Here is a 17,411-nt window from a genome sequence, read left to right on the forward strand (position 1 = left end):
TCATTTCCAACATAAACAACATACTCCGCAACAAACCGAGCTGTGGCAACAGCTTTTTTTTTTTTTTGTTTCCTCACAACACGTCTATCTGTCACGGTCACATTTCGCAAGAACATGCTCCCAGACCAATCTCGGAGCACATTAAAACGGCTCGCTAATGCGAGGGAGCGAGAGGCACGCGCAACAGATGATGTGAATACCAATTTTCTCGTCGCCCAGTGGTTGAACAGCAGCGGGGATGTGGCGGCGGCTTATTGCTGATAGAAGGGAGGAGGATCTTTGCATTGCATACGCATGGGAGGAGTGAGTCATCTCAAAAGGGGAACGATAAGGCCGGCCTTTCACGCGAGGGGGTGAAAAACGTGCAAATACTCGAGGAAATTGCCCTGATGTGAGATGTCGTCGAGGAGGAAGAGAGGAACGCGCTATTTGCTTTAAATAGACACGTTCACAACAAAATAAAAAGGGAATGAGAAGGAATTGAAAGGGCAAGAAAAAGAACCACTGGAGGGCTGAAATGCATAATATAGAATGAACATATGCCTTGTTTCCAGGGATGGGAGATATGGTCTAATAAAGACGTTTCCCCCCCCCCAAAAAAATATTCCATTTCTGATTTGGGTCAACCGCCCTGTAGAAAAACATAGCGCCACATGAAACCCCACAACTCACGTCATAATAAAATGGAATTAGTTGTTAAAATGCTGCCGTTGTTTCACGACAGGGACGGTGAGGGAGCGTTGCTGAGCAGTAACTAATACCAACTGTGTTCTTCTGAGATAAAGTTGGACGATGGCTATGAAACATGTCAAACAGAGTCATAAAAAACTAAACAAAACAAAAAAAAATGTAATAAGGTATCTTTTTTTTTCCCCCCCCCGCACCCCCCTGCAATCTTCTTTCAGCTTCTGCTCCGACGGGCGCTGGCTCGGACCTCCCCCGGAATAATCTTGGCCTCACCTCCAGCTTGCTTTGCGCCTCGCTGACTTTGCAATGTTAAGGTACATAACGGAGCCGTGCATCATTACACATTACTGCAGGGGATCAGATAGGTGGAAAACATCTTTAAGTTTAAAAGCAACTTCATATTTCCGCTCACTGCGCCATATAATGAGGTTTACAAATGTTTTTGAATTTAAGGCATGATAAACGCAGGCTTGAGACATAAAGCTATGCGGACGTCCCCATTGTCATTTGAATGCCTCGGCAAAATCAACAGGTACATCTCTGTCTGCTCAAGGTAAGAAATGTCTGTGTAAAATAATGCAAAACATGCAGTTCAATACATTCAGGAGGCTGTTTACGTGCTTTGGTAGGTAGGTGTTGCTGTTTTGGTTAGCGACAGATTTTAGCTGTATTCAGTTGGATGGACTATCCTGTGACGAATTGCGACACTATGTGGGACGAGGGCCACTATTTTCTTAAATAAATAATTTCATTAATATTTGTATTTTTTGTCTACATTTGATTTTAGTTCATCTTTTTATTTTGGTGGCTTATTTTTATTATTTGTATTATCCATTATGTTTCATCAATTTTTATAAATTTGATTTTACATATTCATATGATTTTGGGGGAATGTATTTATTTTCTAACTATTTTTTACAATTTCTATTATTTCAATTTTGAATTTAGTTTGTATTTTTGTGGGTTATTACATGAATGATTCTTAAATATTTTTTTGTATGTATTTCACATTTGACTGTTCAAAATACTATTGTTATGGATGAAATGCAGCATTGTGCAGTATTATTTTATTTGTCTTATTACATGTGTGTTGTTTACAGTGTATTTATTTTGTTGTTTACATTTTTATTATATATTTTTACATTGATTTATTTTTCACTTTAACTTTGCATATTCTTACAGCGTTTGTATTTTGGGGGAGATGATACAGTATTGTTAAATAGATGGCACTCAAAGCGGAGCATTCTTCATTTTTGTATCGGACCACCTCTCCAAGTGTACCTAATGTTGCGTCCTCTGAGTGGACACTGTGTACAGTACAACGAGGGTGGGCATGGAGAGCATGCAGACTGGAGCCAATAGGCCTTGTATGTGTGCGTCAATTGATTGCTCTCCTCTGACTGGCCAGTCAATACTAATTAGCCTAGTTAAAGGTCAGTGCGGTCCTTCAGTGGACACTGAAGAGCGCACAAGACGAGAGGAGCTGCTTACCATCCCGGCCACGCTCAATTTTATTAAGTGTTCCGACGATGATTGTTATCGCTTCACCGACACGAAGCTCGCTAACGGCTGATAGTTTTACATGAGAAGACAAACCACTGAATTTACACCGAGCTAGCTATGTATTATTTCATTTTATTTGTTGTTGTGGTGCAGCTTTGTTTGATGGCTGTGTGCTGAGCTGCCGCTGCTGCGACGAAGTTCCCCCGCGGGGATAATAAAGTTCTCCTTGACCTTGCGCAAGTGTCAAAATGAGACAGGCGTTTAAACGTACATTATATACCGGTACGTGTATATTATAAATAAAAGTGTATATTACTGGATCTGTGAAGGCCTTTTATTAGTGCTGATATGTTTTTATTGATTTCACCATATAGTGCAGATACTGCGGTCTTATGTTATTACAGTCAATTTTAAATAATTAATTGTACAGCGTATCGTTTTGAGACGTATTTTGTTTTGTATCGCATGGTAAATTATACTTTAGCGTATCATATCGTGCATCACTGTATCATATTTGGCATCATGTCATATTGAATCTCATTGATTAGTAGTGAACCTTATAGTGTTGAATTTTCTTGTATTGCACCAAAGCCTATCGCATTGTATCCATCGAATCTTATCCAATTGTACGGTATCGCATCGTATCATACAAAAATGTATTGTATCATATAGCACTGTATATCACTATCGTCCTTATCAGGCCACACAGATTGTATCTCATTTTTGTGCATCGTCGCATGTAGAATATCGTACCATATATTGTACAATATTGCGGATCATACAGTATCCTATCAAATCAAGTTTGAGGCAATCTCTCCATTGCAGAATTCCGTCACACTGTCAAAAGTTGAAGGTAGGAGTTTTGGAGACAGATGTTGGAGCGTTTGCACATAATGAATACAGACAATGAAATGTGATTTGTTTGCAGCGAGAGCTGACAGAAAAGAAAATGAGCTCTGATAGCAGAGTGAAAGGTTTCTGCACACTCAACTTTCATGCAAATACGAAATGTGCAGACATGCGTGGCATTTTCAGCAGGCGGTCATTGAGAAGTCCTGGGATTTCATCTAATCCACGCGTGCCAGCGGAGGTCATGTACAGCAAATGCCAGACATCATATGCCGAGCGGGACACCATCGCACTGCGTGAACACTTTTTGGCATTTTTTTTTTTTTTTGTTTTGTTACACGGATAAAGGAAAGCCTTGATCCACATTGTGGCTCAGTTTCGGGGCACACCCCCAACCTCTGCCAGTGCGGCTGCCATGTTGCCCTCATTAAAATAATGATCTCATGACATCACTCTCATCACCTAGCTCCATTCAAACGACAAAAAGGTATTGAGAGGCAATTTTTACCCCCCCTGTTGACCCACTTTTTCCGTATGAAACTTCTTGCTTGGCTTAAGTGTAATTGATTCAGTCAATGAAAATGTCACATATTTTCAATGGACTTAAGATATTATATAATTAAGTCTGAACTGTTATGTAACACCTATTGCTTCTATTAACGTGATTGACCAATATTCACAAAAAATGACTGACTAGTTCATTTTATTTTACTTTTTAAAACATTGACCCATTAATAGTTTGCCTATTCCAAGAGAAACAAATCTACCAGGAGGGTTAATAAATGAATTAATAAATCCATCCATCCATAAAGGGATGTTTTGAATAAGTTTGGTGTGGAAAAAACAAGGCCACCAAAACCCACAGGGCCAGTGACTCCCAAATGTGATTCAAAGGCCTTGTGTCCCAATACTTTTGTCCCACTCATATAAATCAAGCAATCATGCAGCCCACGATTACGTGTATCGCACAGCTGTCGAATTGCAAAACACAACAAGGACTTTAATAAGCGACCAATTACAAATAAATGGAAACATCCTCCACGAGGCACATGACTCGCATCGGATATTAATTGGGTTTGGGGCGTCAAACCTGTGTCTTCGTCGATGGTGAAGGCGCCCAGGCCGCTGCCGCCTCGGATGGAGTACTTCAAGGCGCCGTCCCTCCCCTTGTCGTCGTCCTTGGCGTCCACTGCCAGCACGCTGGTGCCCGCCCGCGAATTTTCCTTCACCGAGCCTCTCACAGCAAAGTCGGCAAAGTACGGCGCGTACAAATTCTCGTTGACGTCCACCACCTGGAAACCAGTTGGACGATTAACAGTAAGGAAGTACAATTACTTTGTTGATTTTTCAGCTCTCTGTCCTTTACTTGAGTATTTACTGTAGGTTTCGGGCAACTTTTTTTTACTTTTACTCCCAACATTTCAAAGCACATGTGTGTACCTTCGACTCCTGACGTTGTTAAAATAGACAGATTACGTTTTTCATACTGCGAATATAGTGAGCCGTTGTAAATAGAGAGAGGTAAAGTCAAGCGTGGTTCAGATCTTGATTGACTGATAAAACAGGGACGGCAGCGGCATGGCGGAATGTGAAACTGGCAGCATGAATGACGATGACGCAACAGATTGGGATAGGAAGATATTTCCCATCCACGGCCTTATTAAGAGAATTTTTTGATGCTGTCGACGACAAGAATGATTTGTGCCGAACGTGTTGCCTTATTCCATCCCATAAAAACCACCATCTTCTGGTATGGAAAAATTCTGTCTAATCCCCCCATACAAATAAAAGTGTTTTAGCATTTTTTTTTTTTTTTTTTTTTTTTAAACGCAGGCATCAGTACTTCTACTCAAGCACAGAATGTGAGTAAATATTCTTTCACTTGTAAAGCGCTTTTCCACCTATTAAGGCACTCAAAGCGCTTATGAAACACTCATCTCAATATGTTCACTGCACACATGTTCATGGGTATTGCGCACCTCCACCTCCACATACGTCAGGCTGCTGAGGACGGGCGTTCCCTGGTCTTCGGCGAGCAAGGTCAGGTTATAAAATGCCTGCGTCTCAAAGTCCAGCTCCTTTCTGATCCTCAAAACACCACTCGTGGCGTCCATCTGCCATGCGCACACACATGAAGAGTCAGTAAATGCGACATGTAAATATGTAGGACATATGTGGGACGGATAATCTTTTTCCCCCCATCTATCCATCCATTTTCTATATGGCTCATCCTGTTTAGGGTCACAGACAGCTGGATCTGAGCTGACTTTGGGTGAAAGGCAAACTCCACCTTGGACTGCTCACCAGTCAGTCGCAGAGCACATACAGAAACAGACAGTCATTCACACTCACACCCTCACTGAGTTTGGAACTGAACACACGCTGCCTGCAACAAAGTCAGGTTGTACTGACTAATGTATATGTATCACTGGTCTGTGTTTGTCTCATGATTTTGTTTTGTTGTGATATCGTCTGTATTTTATCGTTTTGTTGTTTTGCCTCTCGTCTTATTTTGCCATGTCTGTAATGTATGATAGCACCCCCCCCCCCTTGAAAACAAGATGACGCATCACAAGGGGTTGGTTGGTCATAATACATAATACAAATGCAAAAATATAGGATGGATAATGAAAGAAATGAAAAAAAAAATGAAAAAAAAGAACAGACCTCAAAAGTGCCGTTGAAGTCGCTGAAGAGGGAATACTGGACGTGTCCGCCGGGTCCGATATCTGGGTCATTGGCCTGCACCCACATAATGACAGCCCCTGGTGGGAGGTCCTCCAGCACTCGAGCGCTGTAAGTACTCGGGATGAAGGACGGGGCGCAGTCGTTGACATCTTCCACAATTATGTTCAATGTGGTCACTGCCGATCTCCGGTTGCCTCTTTCGGCCTTGTCTCTGGCCTCGATCCTCAGGGTGAACATGGGGGAGCTCTCCCGATCCAAGTGGCCGGCCACAAAGACGCCACCGGTCTCGCTGTCGATGCCGAACTGAGGGACGCTGGTCAGCAACAGATAGGACAGCTGCGCATTCTGACCGGCGTCTTTGTCATTAGCAGAGACAGTGACAACCTGGGTGCCCAAGGGGGCGTTTTCAGCAACCGGCGCAGTGAATGCGTCCTGGGCGAACTGCGGGTCGTTGTCATTGGCGTCTTCCACGATGACCGTCAAGATCCTCCAGTCGGACATCTGGGGGACACCTTGGTCGTAGACGGTGATGTTGAGAAAGTAGCGGTCGGTCTGTTCGCGGTCCAGCGGCCGCAGGACGGTCAACAAGCCGCTCTCCATGTCCACCGTCAAACAGTTCTCTTCGCTGCCATCGGATATGGAAAAGAGAAGACGCCCGTTGAAGCCAGTGTCGCCGTCTCGTGCCCTCACCTGGAACACGCTGGCTCCGGGAGGAAGGTCCTCGCGAACCAGAATACTCGTAGGCAAGGCCTCGAACTGCGGCGCTTGTTTGTTCGCCGAGAAAACATCTGGACTCCTGTCAAATTGTCTCACTCGAGCCATCGCTGAGGCCTTTGAGAGCATTTTCTCAGCCATCGACTGGGCCGCCTGGGTGTCCTTGCAGCTGAGCCCTCGGGGTGGAACCGAACCCCTCACGACGGATATGTTCACAAACATGGGCATGGAGGACATCTCGCCGTCTGTGGCAACGACTTTCAAGTTGAACATCCCACTCTTTAAATTTGCCCCCGCTAACGATCGCTTGAGTGACAAGGCACCAGACTCTGCATTCAACTTAAAGAAGTTCATCTCGTTTCCGGAGAGGACCTCGTACTCGATCATACCGAGTTCGTCCATATCGACGGCCGACAGGGTGATGATGGTTTGGCTGACAGGGAAATCCCGGCCAATCATCCCTCTGCAGGAGACCCGCTCAAAGACAGGTGGGTTGTCATTTATGTTTAGCAAACGGACCGTTACGTTGGCCTCGCTCTCCCGTCTGTAGGGCGAACCCCAGTCCGAGGCCCGCACGGCAAACGTGTAGATTTCTGCAGACGACTCAAAGTCCAGGTCTCGCGTGATCCTCAGCTCCCCCGTGTCTTGGTCCACGGCGAAAGGAAGCGATGGCTCGCCGCTTATTGTGTGCGTGATGTAGCCGTTCTCTCCTCTGTCTTCATCCACGGCCGACACGATGAGAACGACGGTACCGACGGCCAAGCTTTCATTGATGGAAATGTCATAAAACGGCCGGCTGAACACCGGGGAGTTGTCATTAGCATCCTCCACGGTGATCCGGACCTTTGCTCTCAGCTGGCTGACAGCCTCGAACACTTCCATCTCCGTGAAAATCTGTGATATCCTTGTCAGCCGCCTTGAGGTCACAATAACGCCGGTCGACGGATTGATATCAAAGTACATTGGTTCTGAGAGGCTGCAGAAGCTGTAATTGACACTCGCGGGAGCCGGGGAGATTCTCAGCACCTCGACAACGGTGCCCGGGGGGGCAATTTCACTCAACACCACTTCATAAACGTCTTTCTCGAAACTCGCCGGTGTCGGTTCGGGCTTTGTGACCAACAGCAGAAGCAACTGAGTGTTGGAGAACTTAGGAGGGACGCCCCTGTCTTTAGCCTGGAAGGTTAAGTTGAAGCCATAGGGGTATCTGTCCCAGTCGACCCGCTGTGATGCTCTGACCCAATATTCATTCGCAATGAGTGGTGATCGATCAATCGCAAACTGTCCAAGTGGGTCACCATCAATGATGGACACCCACTCTATGTACCCGCTCAGCCCCTCATCTTTATCCACCACCGTCACTTTGGCAAAGACCGGGTTTTGGTCCGTCCACGACGGGACCACGGCGACCGCCCTCAGGATGGGTGCAAACTCATTTATCCGCGTCACGCTCACAACCAGTCGGGCGGTGCTGCTGACGTCATTGCTACCGTAAAGCTTCATCCCTCGGTCCACCACCTGTACCTCCAACTCAAAGAGGTCCTGGCTGTCCATCCTGGCCTGGCCTGTCAGCGTGACCACGCCACTCGTGGGGTGCACGGCGAACAGGTGCACTTTGCTCTTGAATAAGTAGTAGAACTCGCCGTTGGAGCCCATGTCGGCGTCGGTGGCCGTCACGCGACCGATGCTGGCACCCAAAGGGACGCTCTCGGACACGGCAAACGAATAAGAGGTGGGGGAGAAGAGAGGACGGAGGTCGTTAGTGTCCAGGACTTTTATGTACACGGTGGCCAGTGCCTCCAGGCCTCCTTGGGCAGAGGCCTTGACTGTCAGAGTGTAATTGTCTTGCACTTCCCGATTCAGCATGGCGCCGGTGTTTGTTCGTATGCGCAGGAAGCAGAAATCCCCCATGGTGACGTCCTCTGCTTGGAAGATTCCCTCGCCGTCGCCAGACTCGATGGAGAACTTGACGTCAAACGATCGGACCAGGACGATGCCCATTTTGACCCGGCTTTCGGCATAGGTCCTGGCGGCGGAGTTCTCAAAGATGGAGGCGTTGTAGGCGGGCTGGCTGAAGAGGAGCAGGCCTTGGCCAGCCCTCACCTCTGGCAAAATCTGGCCGAGTAGCGTCGGGAAGGGGAAGGTGAGCAGAAAGCAAATACGGCGGTAAAGAAACGGGAAGCGCATCATAATTCCCTTCAGGTCGGGCTTCATGGCTGTTTCATCACCCAGTCATCCTGCAAGAGGAAAGCATCGCAAAAGAATAAACATCCCTTTCACCAGCTAGGATTTTCACTGCTTGTTAACATTTGGATAGAGAAGCCAGCTAACAAAGACATTTCAGGGTTCTTCTCCAATTTATGAGGGATGTGACAGCATATTCAAGTCTGCACTACGGCATGTTTTCATTCAAATGCAGCCCAAAGGCAAAAAAAAAAAAAAAAAAAGTCTTTTCTTTCAGCAAACAACCCAAAGCATTGTGCAGTAACTTTTCCTTCCAGTATTTCTAACACAGAAACTGATAACATTGAAAGGGGCAGTTATTATGGAAATTGACTTTTTAATTGCTTGTGTACAAAATTGTTGAGTCTCTGGAGGGCCTGCACTCCCATCTAGTGTGAAATTTAAACAACAAAGTAAATCTTTTGTTTGCTGTCTATTTACCAAGACGTGTCTGTGAGCAAGCCCTTGCAAATGTTAATGTTACTGCACCCACACCAACTTTTTCCACTAACCACACCCTATAAACAACAAAATTGGCTTAAAAATAACACAATTTGGGGTCAAAAATGGACTGATCCACTAATTGGGTCAATTTGACCCCCCTTCTTGTGTTGTTTGGTAGAAAACAATCCAATTTTGTGGATTGTTTTGTACAAATCTACCAATTTTTTTTACCCAAAATTGTTATCTTTAACCCAACCGTTTTGAGAGTGCACTTGGCAGGCAAGTTAAGAGAAGCTCTACCAGTTTCAAGTGATAGACATGGAAGCACCATCATCCATCCATCCATCCATCCATTATCTATTCCGTTTACCCTCACAAGGGTGTCAAAGCCAAAAGGTGAGCAGCACTGCAGTGTTAGAAATGATCAGTGTTAAGTTCTGATAAGTGGCACATACTGGAGACAATGTATTTGTTTTTGCAGGTGTGTCTGTTGCATGCACCACATGCTTGGATCCACCACACTAATTTAGTCTAATTCAAAGTGTAAAGTGTAAGTCAGCAGCTTGGTAATGAAATACTGCTTTCACGGGTGAAAATACAAAATAAAATGTTGGGCTCTTGCTTTTTTCTTAATACTCTGGGACGGTTGCAGCCCCTGCTTTTTCTTGAGCCCTGCCCCCAGTTGTCATGGCAACAAAAGGCTGTACTCTGCATTATCCCAGCAGTACAGCAGGGTCGGGAGGGAGCAGCGAGTGGCTCCCAAAATAAAAAGACAAATTTCAACGACGGTCTTATGAGTGTGTGTTAAGTGTGCAACAATTGATTAAATTGATTCTAGCCCCCCAGCACTCCAAACAACCTTCAGCAATCAAGCATGTGTCTAGGTGAGCACCTTCTCCTTGTCAATCAACCATGTGTTGCTTATCAGTAGCCAAATCCGTGCATCCAACAAAACTCAATGCATCTTTACGTGTTTCAGACAAGTCACAGCTGGAGAAATTGGGTGTGGGGACGGTTATTGTGTAAATTAGACAAATTATGACCAGAACATTCAGAAGGGCTTAATTATGGATTGATTTTCAGAAAAAGGCAACAAAAAAATTACCCATTGGTTTAATTTCACACTTGACAGGTGGACTCGTTTAAGATACTTGGGAATTGTTTTTGAATGTTTAATGTGCATAATCTGTCTCTGCTGCACAAGTCAGAGTAGAGCGCAAAAAGTTAAAATGCAAAATAGATACTGGTCAGACTGATAATGGCAGCGCGGGCGTGCAATATTTCAATATCACGGTTGTATTGCATCCACGGCTGGGATACAGTCGCCTGTAGCCAAATTAAACAAACCTCTGGATCATCTGTCACTCACCAATCTCATGTTGTCAACCTTTCTTCTGTGGAATCACTCAAAAGTGCATCCTCTCTCATCCTCTCAGGTGGGGAAAAGTCTTCAAAAGCACTCAGACGTTACATCCCGCCAGGAGGCACTCGTCAAGAGAGCCGCAGCCATCCCCTGTCAAAGTACACCCCAATTGTCCCAGTTTTACGCACCTGCGTCCTGCCGAGCTTGACACAAAATGGACGTTAAAACAACCCCGGTGCTCCTTTGTTTTGTGGGGTTTCCAACCGGTGATAAACAGGCAACTGAGAGATAAAAGAGGAGGAACGGGAACAGAAGGCTTTACGCAAGTTTTTTCGAGGGTGGCCGGCCAGCAGCATCAGTTGCCACCGTTTTGGGACCACGGATGAATGGAGGGAGGGAGGGAGAGAGAGAGAGTGAGAGAGCGGGAGGGAGGGAGACGGTGGACGAGCGAGCGAGAGACTGAGCGCCGATGTTTTCCGAAAAAAAGACGAACAAATCCGGAAGTGAACGAGAGCATCGTGTCTGTGTTATGACCTCTCAGAAAAAAATAACACTATTCTTGCATAAAAATCTTTTTTTGTCCAAAGAATATTAAGACTATGTAAAAATACAACATTCTCTTCGTAAAATTATTTTTTATATATGATCATAATAATAATAATATAATAATTTTAAAACATTTTCCTAGAAAAAAAATATTCATTGTTAGACTGTGCAACGAGAGCTAGTAATAACTCACGAATGCCAATGTGACTACAAGGGAAACTGGCCACCATTTTATAAACATTGAGACCACCAACAGGCCACTGGCGGAACTGCAGAACGAGTACCGATGTTTACCGAAAAAAGCCGAACAAACCCGGAAGTTAGCAAGGGCAACTGTGTGCGGGCGTGTGTTGAGGCGTGCGGCATCCGCTGCGTCTCGCGTTCTATGTGCTGCTTTCTAAGTGTCAGTTTACACGTTTTTTTAATTTTTACTCGTCACGATGTCTTCTTTGTGCTACAACAAGGGTTGCGGTCAGCGTTTTGACGCGGACAACAACCCAGACGGTGAGTAGCTAACGTGGCTAGCGAGGCTAATAATTCATCTGGAAAATTCTACGAGCCGACACGCAAAAAGTGAGGCCCGCTAACTGACAGGACTCGAAACAAACTCGTCCCACTTTAATTGACTTTTACAAGACTTATTGCACATGTTAGGTCTATTTAGGCCCGGTTATCAAAAGAAACGCTATTAGCAACTTTGCCAGATCGTTGCACCTGGGGGCACTGTTTTTTGCCCAAAATGACATTTTTACTCGAATATATTGAATACAGTTTTTATTATCTATATCTGTAAGATTCACATACATACGGCGCCGTATAATGTCCTATTTTGTTTGCATAGTTTCCCCACTAGTTTAAATCAAGATCATGAAACAAATGTAAATAGCAGACAATGATAGCCTAAATAAATATACAATTTAGTTTTGACTTAATGATTTTACTTGTTAGGGGAGAAAAACTATACCAAGCTTCCCGGCCCTGTGTTTTGTCAAATGTAGTAACAGGCATTTAAATATGAAACTGAAGAAACCAAGGTGGTCCATTTTTTTCCCCCCATGACTGCATATCATGTTGATGTGCTAATGCTTGAGCACATACAATGGGTAGCCTACATTTGTGTGTCCTCCTTACTTGTTTTACTTTTTTTTTTTGTTGTTGGTTTCCTGGACTCACTATTCCTGTAACCACAATTGCGGTTAAATGATGCAGCTTCCCCCATTTAGCATCTACTAAAGTTTATCTAGACTAATCCAACCCCCCCAAACAGGACGTTTTGTTTCAACAAAAATGCAAGTATTATCTAAAATTGACATTTACAAACAATCAAAAAACACATTCTTGAAAGAATTCTTTCTTTCTCTAGGAACATGGACTATTCTCATAGTATAATTTATTTCTCTTCAGTGTCATTTGTATAATTTCTGTGAAGATAATAAAGGCAATGCGTGTACTGGTAATCCCAAGACTTTGGATCAGTCTGAGTTTGGGACTGTTTTGCATACTTCTGAAAACAATTCGTCGACGGCTTATTGTTGTCGCGAAGCCTTTGTTGTAGTTAAAATTCAATCGGGTGTCTGTCTAGTTTTGTGTGATTAAACACGCACATGTCGTCCTGTGTCTTCATCTACAGAAATTCCGCGCAGGAGTCATCTCTAATTTCCATTTTAATTGCATGCCACTTTTCATCACAGTGCGGTACATTGCAGTGCCATTACCTTAAGGCTTAACAGAGGACTTTGTGTGGACTGCTGGAAAGAAATTGTTGCTTTATAAGGTCACCCAGGCAATTTGATACTCTTTATGTGACTTTTAAAGTTGTGGGGGGTTTGTCTCTGCCGATGGCTGCACGTAGCACCTCAAATTACCACAATAAAGTCGGAGTGTTACATGGTAAAAAAGACGTGGTGGCATTTCATGATAAAAAGCTAAATTTTAAAGGACAAAAGTAAAGCATAATATGAGAATAAAGTTGTAATTTCAGGAGGGAGAGAGTTGGAAGGATAGTGGCACCTCACTCATGGCATTATGACTCTGAAAATGGGATTTTTTTTTTTTTTTTTTTTTACTTTAAGTTTTTAATATCTAGAAGAAATTTCAGAAAAATTAGACATTTGCGACATTTAAAAAAAAAACTACCAATCTTGAAAATATATTCTCATAAAATTACGTGTTTTTCTCAATTATAATCTGCCTGCCCTTTTTCTTTTGTGGCTGTAGGCGGATGCACATACCACCCCGGCGTGCCAGTGTTCCACGATGCACTGAAGGTAAAACCCCTTGAAAAAACCTCACGAGCGAGACGCCCCCCGTTAACGCTCGTCTCTCCCTCCCCCAGGGGTGGTCCTGCTGCAAGAGACGGACCACCGACTTCTCCGACTTCCTCGGCATTGCGGTGAGCTTTTGTTCCCGCTCAAAACATTTGCGTGCGTGCCCCTTTAACAGGGCTCTTTTCTCTCGCTCGCAGGGCTGCACGAAAGGCCCCCACAACAAAGAGAAACCCCCCGAGCCGGTGAAGCCGGACGTGACCTCGTCGGGAGAGAAGAAAGACGGAGAAGAGCAGAAGCCCAAATTTAGCGAGTACATCATCTCTGCGCCGAAGCCCCAGGAGGCCATTTGCAGACCCAGGTTGTCCGACACCTTCACTTGGAATCAATAGCGTTCACATCCAAGGCACACAATATTGATTGGAGGGCAACTTGAAAAGAATAGAATAGCAATGTCTTATTGATTGACCCTCACTCAGCTGCCACTGCTTATGTATTAGTGTGCTTGTAGTTGACAGGACTAGAACACACTAAGTATTGTCTCGAATACAAGTCACTGCAAGCATAGTTTTACTCGTAGCTCTCTGACAGTCCCATTTAAAGTCAAATCACATTTCACTTCTTTGAAATGCGCGTGATAGCATTGATTTGGGATTAATAGATTGAATTCTACATTTCAACTGCATTTTGTAATTTTGCAACTTTTCTGGGAGGGAAAAAAAGATCCAGAACATTGAAGAAAAAAAAAGCAACTTTTTTGGGGGGGGGGGGGGGGGGGAATAAGAATCAGTTTATTCTTAAAGGATTATAACTTTTCTAAAAATTAAAACAGATTGTAAAATTCCAATTTGCAACTCTTGGAATCTTTCGCAGAATAAGTCACACTTTCATAAACTTTTTTCTCTCGAACATTTTCTAAACTAGCTTGATGGGAAAAAAATACTTTCAAAATCCAATCATATGGTGGGGGATTATGACTGCTCTTATAAAACTTACTTTCCATGATAAATATGAATATTTTTTAAATGTGTTTTTCTCTAAAGGCTATTTCTGTAGTTACCTTAAGAAAATAAAGTCACATTATTTTTCATATAATTTTTTCCCCCTTTAAAAAAAAAGACTAGTCTCCTAAAAATGTTTTTTTTTTTCCCTTGGGAAAAAAACCATGTCCTGGCGTGATGTATATTACCACATGACACAAAAGTAGACAACACACGAAATCACATATTAGCGATGTTTGTCCGAAGCTACGCGGCTAACAAGATGTCGCCTTGTGTGCCTCAGTGCCGACGAGCCCCTGGTGAGATTGCAGCACAAAGTGTCGTCTTCTCTCAAGCAAGCTCTGGAGAAGCTCAAGCTGACTGACAACTCGCATGCACTGAAACAGGGTGAGAGAGCGCAACGCTTCTGTTTCAGGGCGCAACTCAGTTCGCCAAAGAACAGGAAGTAAGAGGCAGCAGGAAAGTTAAAAGATCTCTGCTGGGATTTGGAGCTCCATTTGTGTCAGAGGAAGCTCAGTCAAAGTTGATGTTGATGCATCACAACTGTCACTCACAATATTAATTGCGTGTCCCGTCCTCGCAGAGGACGACAGCGACGAGGTCAAGATTGGCACGTCCTGCAAAAATGGAGGATGCACGAAAGTAGGTGGAACAATCTGCATCGTCCTTCTGCATTTATCAGGTAACAAAGAGTATTAGGGCCAGTAACTACAATGCAGGGAATTAAGTTGTTAGTTTTAAGGAAAAGGTTTTTTTTTTTTTTTTATGACAACATATTTTAAGGATTAACATCACGATTTATCATTAATTTTTATTTTATTTTTTATTTATTTTTTAACACTATGACTGGCTGTGAGATCACAACTTGTTACAACTTTTTTTTCTTGAATGTTGTTTTCTGGTAATGTGACTTAAAATATATGTTCCCCCTTTTCTCTCTGAAACATTGTGATATCGCAAGTTTTCTTGAAAAGAAATTTGGTGTATGGCTTTACTTAATTTAATCTACTTGAGGAACACAACTCCCCCACCCCCCCAAAAAAATTCTATCCAAGTAAGTGTTTTCTTCGAAATTTATGGGGAAAAAAATGTTCTCCCTGTAAAATTACATTGTCTGAACACTCCAATTTTTTTTCTTGAAATCAACCATATTCTGCTTATAATTTGACTTAAAAAAAATCCCTTTTCTCTCAAAAATAATTTATTGTAAAAAAAAAAAAAAAATACAACTAAAGAAAATCTTGGCACATGGCATTACATAATCTTAACTTCAACAACACATTTCAAAATAAATACCTCAAACACAGCTGTGGTGACACTTGGCGTTTTATCCCCCAAAAGTATAACAATACCAGCCAGAAATTGTCTTAGTGTAGAAAATGTTACACTTCAAGTTTGGGAATTAGAATCTCCAAATATTAAGTACAAGTGAAATACCTTAGTGAAACTCACCTTTTCGCCCCCTACGTCCAAAACAGAGCTACGACGGCCCAGCCAGTGACTCGGACGTATGCTTCTTTCACGCTGGATTTCCCATCTTCCACGAAGGGTTGGTGACGTTCCACTCTGAACATCTGTTCCTGTGAAAAGAAGCAAGCACATGTTTTTATTTCCGCATTCAGGATGAAGTACTGGAGCTGCTGCAAGAAGAAAACCTCAGACTTCAACTCCTTCCTCTCCCAGGTTGGCTGCACCAAGGGCCAGCACCTATGGAGGAAAAAGGACCAGGTTGGTTATTCTGAAATAGTGCTCTGGCGTCATCTAGTGGCACGTTGTGAAATCATCCCACACGCAAGACAGTGGTACCTTAACTAATCGACTATGCTCACTTAACCATGAAATAAATGGAAATGTCACATTTCTGTAATACTACAGGACTCAGAATGACATCCTGGTGGGAAAGATAAATCGAGATACAGTGGACCCCCACATACTAGCAATTCGGCACCAGCACTTTTTAGATTTTAGATTATTTTTTCAAGGTTTTTTTTGTAGAGGGGTAGGTGTTTTTCCATGTAACCTTTTTTTTTTTTCAAGAATATTAAAACTCCAATTATTATTTTATTTTTTAATGAGAGTAGTCTGGGAACAACTTAAAGCTTATACGCTAAGGCACCACTGTACATCCGATACAGGGCAAGAAGGTGGTGCCGTGTCGATTCGACTGGCACCAGACGGGCTCGCAAGTCATCATCTCCATCTACGCCAAGAACGCCGTGCCTGAGCTGAGCTACGTGGATGCCAACAGCACCACGTTGCACATCCGCGTGGTCTTTGAGGGCGAGAAGGAGTTTGAGCAGAAGATCAGCCTGTGGGGAGTAAGTCCACAAGTCCGGGTTGGGGGGGCGGCGTGAGAAACATACACGTTGACGCCATTTTTCCAGGTGATCAACGTGAGCCAGAGCTCCGTCAACATGATGGCGGCTAAGATCGAGGTGGCCATGAGGAAGTCGGAGGCCATGTCGTGGGCTCGCCTGGATCTGCCGCCGCCAGCAGCACCACCCACGCGGGACCACGAGAAAAAAAGCGAGGACGACAGCGACAGCAACGATGAGGAGAATGAATGATAAGAAGTGGAAAAACTTTGAACTTCTGCAGTAATATTCCATTCTTTCTGAACTTGAATAGGCACAGAATGCTGGATGACCACATTTCCGTTTGACTTTTAGCCCACTTTTTTTTTTTTTTTATTCCATTCAAGATTTCAGCGTTGAAAAAGAATGGTCCGGCATGTTTAAATCCAAATAAAGTATTAAAAGAACTGAAAATTAATTTCTACACCGGAAGGAGAATGATGTATTTAAAGTGATTTTGTCAGTTGTGTTCTCCGGGTGACAGTAAAGACCAGGAAATGTAGTTAACGTCATACTCGCGAAGATGCTCAAAAAAAAAAAAAAAATTAAACTCACAAAAAATATATCTGGGAAATGTAGTTAATTTCTTGTAAAAGTATAACCACTCAAAATAAAAAATCACTTGCTAACACGACAGCTTTTTTACACTCGAAAATTTGACTATTCTCAAAAACACAACTTTAAGTAAAATGGTATATGGGATCAATTTATTTTAACTCTGTCAAATATGACTGCTTCAAATGTGTGCCTTTGTTCCATAAAACCACAAGATGGC

General features: G+C 43.4%; 2 protein-coding genes across 6 annotated transcripts in view; one reads left to right on the forward strand and one right to left on the reverse strand.

Annotated features, from left to right (window-relative positions):
* Positions 1-17,374, reverse strand: part of fat3b (FAT atypical cadherin 3b) — a 65,476-nt gene extending 48,102 nt beyond the window's left edge. For 3 of the 5 annotated variants that reach the window (XM_086057015.1, XM_086057017.1, XM_086057013.1), the window contains exons 1-5: positions 15,735-17,374; positions 10,478-10,621; positions 5,707-8,678; positions 5,019-5,153; positions 4,130-4,331 (exon numbers count right to left, since the gene is read on the reverse strand). In XM_086057015.1, coding sequence (XP_085913141.1) covers positions 4,130-4,331; positions 5,019-5,153; positions 5,707-8,655 — 3,286 coding nt within the window. In that variant the 5' untranslated portion in view covers positions 8,656-8,678; positions 10,478-10,621; positions 15,735-17,374. Of the gene's footprint in view, positions 1-4,129; positions 4,332-5,018; positions 5,154-5,706; positions 8,679-10,477; positions 10,622-14,836; positions 14,921-15,734 lie in introns of those variants that run through there. The other 2 variants (XM_086057018.1, XM_086057014.1) reach the window with 2 other exon arrangements.
* On the forward strand, positions 11,298-17,054 carry chordc1b (cysteine and histidine-rich domain (CHORD) containing 1b). The gene is made up of 10 exons (XM_086057086.1): positions 11,298-11,521; positions 13,235-13,284; positions 13,353-13,409; positions 13,482-13,642; positions 14,566-14,669; positions 14,866-14,924; positions 15,761-15,831; positions 15,905-16,010; positions 16,418-16,600; positions 16,667-17,054. The coding sequence occupies exons 1-10, from the start codon at positions 11,458-11,460 to the stop codon at positions 16,847-16,849; spliced, it is 1,038 nt and encodes a 345-aa protein (XP_085913212.1). The 5' UTR covers positions 11,298-11,457; the 3' UTR covers positions 16,850-17,054.
* Positions 17,375-17,411: the final 37 nt, after the last annotated feature.

The sequence above is a fragment of the Filicampus tigris genome, chromosome 17, assembly GCF_054856515.1.
Source record: "Filicampus tigris isolate MCC_2025a chromosome 17, RoL_Ftig_1.0, whole genome shotgun sequence".
NCBI classification, from domain to species: domain Eukaryota; kingdom Metazoa; phylum Chordata; class Actinopteri; order Syngnathiformes; family Syngnathidae; genus Filicampus; species Filicampus tigris.